At 40.0% G+C, this 8,678-nt stretch overlaps 1 protein-coding gene and 1 non-coding gene across 3 annotated transcripts; one reads left to right on the forward strand and one right to left on the reverse strand.

Moving 5' to 3' along the window:
- Positions 1 to 1,316: 1,316 nt before the first annotated feature.
- trnar-ucg (transfer RNA arginine (anticodon UCG)) lies at positions 1,317 to 1,389 on the reverse strand. Its single transcript has one exon. It is a non-coding gene; the product is annotated as a tRNA-Arg (tRNA).
- A 228-nt stretch (positions 1,390 to 1,617) lies between these two features.
- On the forward strand, positions 1,618 to 8,669 carry polg (polymerase (DNA directed), gamma). Of its 2 annotated transcripts, XM_033967849.2 has the most exons (22): positions 1,618 to 2,437; positions 2,517 to 2,712; positions 2,891 to 3,058; positions 3,131 to 3,277; positions 3,351 to 3,430; positions 3,840 to 4,022; positions 4,094 to 4,224; positions 4,297 to 4,417; positions 5,593 to 5,814; positions 5,887 to 6,004; positions 6,085 to 6,174; positions 6,289 to 6,393; positions 6,466 to 6,626; positions 6,717 to 6,770; positions 6,845 to 6,962; positions 7,030 to 7,165; positions 7,244 to 7,490; positions 7,587 to 7,709; positions 7,772 to 7,940; positions 8,031 to 8,239; positions 8,311 to 8,471; positions 8,584 to 8,669. In XM_033967849.2, the coding sequence occupies exons 1-22, from the start codon at positions 1,866 to 1,868 to the stop codon at positions 8,646 to 8,648; spliced, it is 3,576 nt and encodes a 1,191-aa protein (XP_033823740.1). In that variant the 5' UTR covers positions 1,618 to 1,865; the 3' UTR covers positions 8,649 to 8,669. The 2 variants fall into 2 exon arrangements, with proteins under 2 accessions (XP_033823740.1, XP_033823739.1); XM_033967848.2 differs by having other exon boundaries at positions 1,727 to 2,437; positions 4,094 to 4,417.
- The last annotated feature ends 9 nt before the right edge of the window (positions 8,670 to 8,678 follow it).

Consider the following 8,678-nt stretch of genomic DNA (forward strand, 5'->3'; position numbering starts at 1 on the left):
TTAACTTCTATTTGTGTTTATTTAAGTCAGGTTGGTCCAATTCTTAATAGCCTATAATGATGAATTTGGTTATTTTCGTACACAAATCAGAAAAGAAATCTAGTCTTAGCCTTGTTGAAATGCCCAACAACATAGTATTGTTGGTTATTGTCAAAAACCTGTGGTATAAGGTGTTTATTATCACCGGATCTAAATTAAATGGGTTTAAACTTATTATTATTATTATTATTATTATTATTATTATTATTATTATTATTATTATTATTATTATTATTAATGTATTTATGTATTTTTTATTGTTATTATTATTCTATATATTGTAGCTTTATAGTCTTAAAATTATTGGGTAAAGTATAGGCCTGGTTCATGTTACAGATATGCACATACTTTGCTATTAATATTGTTATTATTCTGCAACAGTACTTACAGAATTGTATTACATTTTCCTCTGACAATGTGGCTATATAAAAATAACACAGGACAAGCTGCAACAAGACAGTTCTGCACAAAGAGAACAGGAAAAGCACTGGGTTTTAGTTTCTATATGACTGGAAGGCAAGAACTGAATGTGGTTTTTTTTACAATTCAGCCTAATTTTAGCTGCCAGTGTTGTGAAATCACCCACAGCTCAGGATTTGTCTTGAATATATCACCAGTAATGCCAGACTTACCTAACACTAAATGTGAAATAATATGGTATTTGGAAGAAGCTATAAAACAAAAGCATTACTTAATAATTAAAGCAAATAGCAGTGTCCAAACTTGGCGTGCTCTTCCATGCTCAAGGCTGTAAAATATGTCTTAGAGAGAGAATATGTGTGTGCAGTTTGACCTTACACTGATTCATGTCCATAAACCTGGTCCAGAAGTATAAAAGTCTATTTAATGGTAAACTTACATTCAAATAAATCATAACTAACTTTTTTTCTAATAATTCCTAAATAATGCAATATTTAAAGCAAATATTTAAAGCCAATATTTAAAGCTACAATATTTTAGCCAAAAATAAGACTCTGCTAAGAATATGCTTTAAAAAAAATATTTATTGCATGTGTCCTTACCTGTCAGCAGGCTTGCATCTCCACAAACCTGACTCTTGGTCTGGAGGTGGGCCTCTATCTGCTTGTTTCCATGGAAATGCTGTTCCTGTCGCTACTAAATAAAACATATCTATCTCCATGTAGAGTGTTGAAGTTCTGGTTCTAACTTTCTATCTTGATTGAATCGTGCAGGTGACGTGCCGCCCCCCAGACGCTTACGTCGCTTACGTCGCTTACGCACTGTACCTTTAAAAAAAAAAAGAAAAAGAAAAACTACGACCGCGGCAGGACTCGAACCTGCAATCTTCTGATCCGAAGTCAGACGCCTTATCCATTAGGCCACGCGGCCGATACTGTTTAACACACGGAGGAATAATCTTTTTTATAGATAATTTCCTCGAAACATTTACCTTTTAGATATATCTGCACAGCGTTGGATCGTTTCACCGTGAGGATAAAAAAAACAGAAAGTGTATTTTTGTGTGTGTGTGTGTGTGTGTGTGTGTGTGTGTGTGTGTGTGTGTGTGTGTGTGTGTGTGTGAAATAGGCTTGAATGCTGTGGTCATCCGGGTCACTAGGGGGCGCACACTCATTGCGTCACAACCCGGAAGCTCGGAGTTTCTGATAAACAAATACAACGTGAAGATTTTAATTTGACATCTTCTAATTAAAACCCGACAGAAACCTAGAAATCTTTGAGTAAAGTTTATTTTGTTTCGCAATACGACCAGATTATTTAGAGTTATTGTCCGGCAGCTCATTGTTATTGCTCGTAATGTAGAAATAGCGTTTGTTTCTGTCTGTTTGAGGAGTCCTGATGAGGGAATGCTGCATGTTCTTCGCGGATCATATCTGAAAAGTCCTCTGTGTCCACCATGGCTTCGTCTCCGCTCACTTTATTCCACACAGTGTCCATCTGTTCAGGGGGAAGACACCACCCAGACCCGCATGAACCCCCTTAACATCCAAATGCTCTCCAAAACCCTCCACGCACAGATCTTCCGAGGTGTGGAGCCAGAATACAAGCAGGAAGATGTGGATCGCAGCATTCAGCACTTACAGAAGCACAATTTGTGGGGCAAGGAGACTTCACTGTTGCCTGATGTGGAGCTCAAACTTCCCCTCATGTATGGTGACAATATTGATGAGCACTTTCGTTTACTTGCCCAAAAGCAAAGTCTTCCTTACCTCGAGGGGGCTATTAAACTGCAGCAGGCTGAGCTCCCTCCTATGCCAAAGGAGTGGACCTGGGCAGTTGGCTGGACATGTTATCAAACAAATGGGGAAAGCATGAAAGTGGATTATCCAGAGGAATCCGCATTGGTATTTGATGTGGAGGTTTGCACAACAGAGGGTCAGTGTCCTACTCTGGCTGTTGCTGTGTCGCCCACCAACTGGTCAGTCAAAATTAAAGGACTTTCAAATCATGTTTACCTGCAGATGCATTAATTACAAATGTGTATCTTTTTTTTCAAGGTATTCCTGGTGCAGCAAACGTCTGATTGACAAACGCTACTCTTGGTCAAATCAGCTGACATTAGCGGACCTTATTCCACTGGAAACTTCCATCAACTCAGCACGACCTCCGGGAGGACAGTGGAAGGAGAGACTTGTGGTGGGACACAATGTCAGCTTTGACCGCGCTTACATTAAGGAGCAGTACTTACTAAAGGTATGAGTTTAGATAAGCATCTTCAGTTGCTCATGTGCATCTTTCAACTCAAGGCCTGTTTTCTTTTGTAAGAGAAATGAGTTTGACAAATAAAAGCTAAACTAAACTGAAGCTGTTTTCCAACCTCTATGTCTTTCCAAGATTAATATCACACCGTTAACACAATTCATTTTCAAAGGGCTCTAAGGTGCGATTCATGGACACAATGAGCCTCCACATGGCAATTTCTGGACTGACTGGATTCCAGAGAACTCTTTGGATGGCCAATAAACTGGGCAAGCGAAGAGGCCTTCAGGAAGTTAAAGAACACATCAGGAAAGCTGGGCAGAAAAGAGATGGTCCAATGGTAATTTATTTACATCTAGACATGGATTTAACTATGAATTTCTCCTTTTTGCACTAATGTTTCTTTTCTCAGATTGGCTCGTGGGATTGGGTGAATATCAGTAGCATCAATAATCTGGCAGATGTGCATGCTCTTTATGTGGGTGGACCTCCACTACAGAAAGAGGCAAGAGATATTTTTGTGAAGGGAAGCATGAGTGATGTGAGAAGCAACTTTCAGGTTCGTCAAATCCAAATACCATTCAGCTCTACAGCCCCTGTGCCTGTGATCATGCTTCTACTGCCTCCTGCAGGAATTGATGCAGTATTGCGCTCTTGATGTAAAGGCCACTCAACAAGTCTTCACTGAGCAGTTACCACTATTTATGGAAAGGTCGTTTTCACAATATTACTTTTGTCAAATGTTTAAAAGTGCACTATGTAACTTTTCTGGCAGAGTCTGACACCAGCTTGTCTTCTGGAGTGTTCCGCAATATGGCATTAAACATATCTACCTGTATAGAAACAAGCAGTGTGTCGTCATCAGCCTCAGTTATAGGTCAGATCTGCAGAGCGGCAAGCAATCCTCACTCAGAGTTACAATACACGTTTTAGCACACATGTTAAATAGTATTAAAAGTACAAGATGGGTAAGTACTGTGGAACATTCCAGACAAAGCAAGAACATCTCCATGGAAACAAGCAGGTGGCAGACGTTCCACCAGAAAAGTCACATAGTTGCACATTTAAGTATTTGTAAGCTAATGTAGACTTTTGAAATAAGTATGTGTTATTTTTTATAGATGTCCACATCCAGTGACCTTAGCTGGGATGTTGGAGATGGGCGTGAGCTATCTACCTGTCAATCAAAATTGGGGGCGGTACCTGGAGGACTCTCAGGACACGTATGAAGAGCTCCAGCGAGAGATGAAGAAGTCGTTGATGACATTAGCTGATGACGCCTGCCAACTCCTGCATGATGGAAGGTCTGAATCGCACCACAGATACTGATACTGTACAACAACTTTCAGTGCTAAAATATATCCTTACGTTAAAGATATAAGGAAGATCCATGGCTTTGGGATCTTGAATGGGATGTGCAGGAATTCAAACAGAAGAAAGCAACGACTAAAAAGAAACAGGCCAAAAAGTCTGTTCCTGCTGCTCCTCTTACAAACTGGGATGATGGTGAGCCAGTGTTACAACAAAAGGAAACTTTACTGTTTTTGTCCATTTATTATGTTTTTTTTGTTATTTTAGATGAAGGTCCACCGCCTGAAGACGAGGACGGCATGAGCCCGAGTAGAAAAGCTTTAGAGGCATTAAAGACCACAGCAGATCGCCTTCCCAAGAGGAGACAACATTTACCAGGGCATCCAGGGTATTTATTTTGATGTTTTAGTAAGTCATTTGAACTTAGATTTGAAATTTGTACTTATTTTATGCAGTAGCAGAAAGTAAAGTGCAAAAATACTTAAGTAAAAATGTTATGTATCTCTACTTTAATCTGGTAAATTTTACAGCGCATACTTTTTACTTCACTGCATTTGAGAGCAGGAATGTGTACTTACTGCTCAAATACATTTTTGAATTGGACTTAAAGGTAGAGACAGTTTTTCTTCTAGTTTGAGACCTGCTGAAATGGCTGAGAAGAATATTTTTCGAACCTTCATGGTGACGTCTATCTTACAGCTTTAAGATCAAGTCCTGGCTTTGAGCAAAAAGAATTATTCAGATAATAAATGGCCAGGAAAACCATCAGTGTTGGAAGAAGTATTACCTTTTGTTACTTAAATATAAGCACAGATACCAGAGCAAAACAATACTCAAGTGTAAGTATTGCATGAAAAAATCTACTTCTACTAATCTACTAAAAGTATCTAAAGTATCTGTTTAAAATGTACTTGAAGAGAAAAAAGTAGAAGTATTTTGTGCATATTTTGAGGTCTAATAAAGCCCCAAATGTTGTGGCTTTGATACAGATTTCTGCTGAATTTTGTTCAACAGAAACAATTGAATCAATAGTTTTTTTCTGTCTGTTTTTATTTGTATATATTTTTTTGCACAAATTATGAATGTCCATCCATCCATTTTCTTCCGGGCCGGGTCGCGGGGCAGCAGTCTAAGCAGGGACTCCCAGACTTCCCTCACCCCAGACACGTCCTCCACGTCCAAATATTGAACGTGTTAAAAAATAAACCCCAGGTCTCAAACAATAATAAAAAAATACTTTTACTTTTCAGTCCTGTTCAAAAATGTAGTGGAGTAGAAAGTACAAATACCTAAATTTTGTTTGTTAATTACTGAATTAATCAAGTGCAGTACCTTTTACCACTACTTTTACTTTATGTTCCATCACTGAAAACCATAACCAACACAATTATTTATCAAGATCACCACATTTGACTCTAACCTGTTTTCAAAGTCTGTGTGAAATATACTTTTATAATGGGGTACTTCACTACTTTTACTTACTTTTCTGTGATACTTGTTTTGCCCCTGTATCTGTCCTTTTTATTACTTTTTCCAACTATTTCTATGTTTTTATATTGTCAGGTGGTATCGGAAGCTGTGTGAAAAGATGTCTCTGCCTGATTGGTCACCCGGGGCCAGTCTTATTAGCCTTCAGATGAGAGTGACTCCAAAGCTCATGGGTCTGACTTGGGACGGCTTCCCCCTGCATCATACTGAGAAACACGGCTGGGGCTACCTGGTGCCCGGGAGAAAGGATAACCTGAAACCTTCTGAAGACAACACAGGCGCCGTATGCCCACACCGGTATTTAAACTGTCTCCAAAAATATGAAACTCACTTTCCTTTGTTTTGTATTTACCAAACTGTGTTTTACAGAGCAATTGAAACAGTTTACAATGAGTATCTTGAACGGAACAAAAAAGAAAAGTCAGTATTAGAGTCCGACAGCCTTCCTGAAGATCTCATATTCACAGATACATCAGTCTGGACAAAGGTAAAATACAGAAAAAAACAGTAGTTCAATGTTTTCTCAGTTAATTGTCAGATTTTTATTGAAAGCAACAATTTTTTTAGGTGGAGGAAATTAGCTCTCTTGAACGAATGACAGAGGAAAATGGAATGAAGAATGTACAAGAAAGGATTAAAGGCAAATTAAATGGAAAGGTATTTTTTTGCATTAGTTGTATGTATTTTTTGCGTTTGTTGTATGGGTGGGTTCTGTGTATTTGTTATTGCATGGTAGTTCAGTTATTATCACACTTATTGTATATGTTTCAGCCACCTGATGTCTTAGAAGAGAGTCATTGTCACTATCACACTGGAAATGGCCCCTACAACGACGTAGACATCCCCGGCTGTTGGTTTTTTAAATTACCTCACAAGGTTAAAACATTTAGCTTATTTTGTTACAGGTTTATCTATTCAGTGAATTATCTGAAACCTTTTATTTTTCAGGATGGTAATCATAACAATGTCGGGAGCCCCTTTTCAAAAGACTTCCTGCCTAAGATGGAAGATGGGACTCTGAGGGCCGAAAGTGGTGGGGCCAATGCTATTCGTGCTTTGGAGATCAATAAAATGATGTCCTTTTGGAGGAATGCACATAAACGTATAAGGTACTCACAGATTTACATGTTCACATGAGGTGCTCACAGATTTAGAGCTTTAGTTAAATGTGGCGTCAGTTCTGACATGAGCTGTTGTAGTTCTCAGATGGTTGTGTGGCTGAGGAAAGGAGAGCTGCCTCGCACCGTCAGCAGGTTTGTAACATTTACTGTTTTGTCATGTGTTGAGGAGGAACAGACAAATGTGAACAATGTTTGTGTTTTTTCAGACACAAAGACTTTGATGATGAAGGTCTGTATGGAGCCATTTTACCCCAAGTCATCACAGCAGGAACAGTGACACGCAGAGCCGTGGAGCCAACGTGGCTCACTGCTAGTAATGCTAGAGTAAGAGAAACTTTGCAGGCCAATGGTGAGAGGGGGTAGATTGTAATATTATGTGCCCTGTCTGCAGAGGGACCGTGTGGGCAGTGAACTCAAAGCCATGGTGCAGGTTCCTCCTGGCTACCACTTAGTCGGAGCTGATGTGGACTCTCAGGAGCTGTGGATCGCTGCTGTGCTCGGAGAAGCTCACTTTGCAGGAATGCACGGTTAGAAAATATTACAAACAAAATACTATTTGTATAATTATATAATATATATTTAATAGTTTTTGCTGCTGACTGTAGGTTCTACTGCGTTTGGCTGGATGACCCTTCAGGGTAAAAAGAGCCAGGGCACTGACCTACACAGTCGCACTGCTGAAACTGTGGGCATCAGCCGAGAGCACGCCAAAGTCTTTAACTATGGGCGCATCTATGGAGCAGGACAACCCTTTGCAGAGAGACTGCTAATGCAATTCAATCACCGGCTTGGACAAACAGAAGCAGCCAGCAAGGCCAGGCAGATGTATGCCCTCACCAAAGGACTACGCAGGTACAGACCAAGTCAAGCTTCTACTGTGGATCGATACAGTATACGGTTATCAGGAGTGTTGCAGCTTTAATGATTATATTAAAACTATGTACACAGGTATCATTTATCTGAAGAGGGAGAATGGTTGGTAAAAGAACTGGATATGGATGTGGAGAGAGAGGAAGACGGAAGTGTGTCTTTGCAGGAGCTGCGCAAGATCACAAGACTGTCCTCACAGTTGTAAGCAGAAAATTCTCTGCAGCAATTATGAAAACACCTCACTAAGAGTTTCTGTCATTTAGGTCCAGGCGCAAAAAATGGGACATAGTTGGCCATCGTGTTTGGTTTGGAGGAACAGAGTCAGACATGTTCAATAAACTGGAAAGTATAGCACACTCCTCTCTTCCAGCCACTCCAGTCCTGGGCTGCAGAATCAGCAGAGCGCTGGAGCCGAGGGCAGTTAAAGATGAGGTGAACAACACTGATCATTCTGAAGCATCAACATTTTACTGCTGCGCTGCACTGGAAATCGTTCATCTTTTAAAATTTATATTCCAACAGTTTATCACCAGCAGAGTGAACTGGGTGGTGCAGAGTTCTGCGGTGGACTATCTTCACCTCATGCTCGTAGCAATGAAGTGGCTGTTTGAGGAATATGACATTGACGGTCGGTTTTGCATCAGTATTCACGATGAAGTGCGTTACCTTGTCAGCAGTGAAGATCGTTACCGTGCAGCGCTGGCTCTTCAAATCACTAACCTGCTCACAAGGTTTGGGATAATTTAATTTATAGCACCCCGTCTTATCTCCAGTGTCTTACTGTGGTGCATTTGACATTTAGAAGCGTCTTTGCTCATGCTCTGGGAATGCAGGACCTCCCACAGTCAGTGGCCTTCTTCAGTGCAGTGGACATTGATCAGTGTTTAAGAAAAGAGGTCACTATGGACTGTGTGACCCCGTCTAATCCCACAGGTGTAGAACGAAGATACAACCTCGCTCCAGGTGAGTCAGCCTATGCTTTAGCTTTAAACAGATTAAGCTCAATTAGTGACATTTACATATTTATTTAAAGAAACAAATCAAACATTTAACTGTGACAAATTGTGTTCGACAGGTGAAGCTGTGGACATCTATGACATACTTGAAATAACAAAAGGTTCTCTGGCAAAAGGCAAATGATTTTAAATGAACAGACTTGAGTGAAACAGG

The sequence above is a fragment of the Periophthalmus magnuspinnatus genome, chromosome 6 (genome assembly GCF_009829125.3).
Source record: "Periophthalmus magnuspinnatus isolate fPerMag1 chromosome 6, fPerMag1.2.pri, whole genome shotgun sequence".
Lineage (NCBI taxonomy): Eukaryota > Metazoa > Chordata > Actinopteri > Gobiiformes > Gobiidae > Periophthalmus > Periophthalmus magnuspinnatus.

Coding starts and splice junctions, on each gene's coding strand:
- polg (XM_033967848.2), top strand. CDS start 1,866: ATGCTGCATGTTCTTCGCGGATCATATCTGAAAAGTCCTCTGTGTCCA. Junction 6,963..7,029: donor TCACTGCTAGTAATGCTAGA/GTAAGAGAAACT, acceptor CCCTGTCTGCAG/AGGGACCGTGTGGGCAGTGA. Junction 7,941..8,030: donor CGAGGGCAGTTAAAGATGAG/GTGAACAACACT, acceptor ATATTCCAACAG/TTTATCACCAGCAGAGTGAA.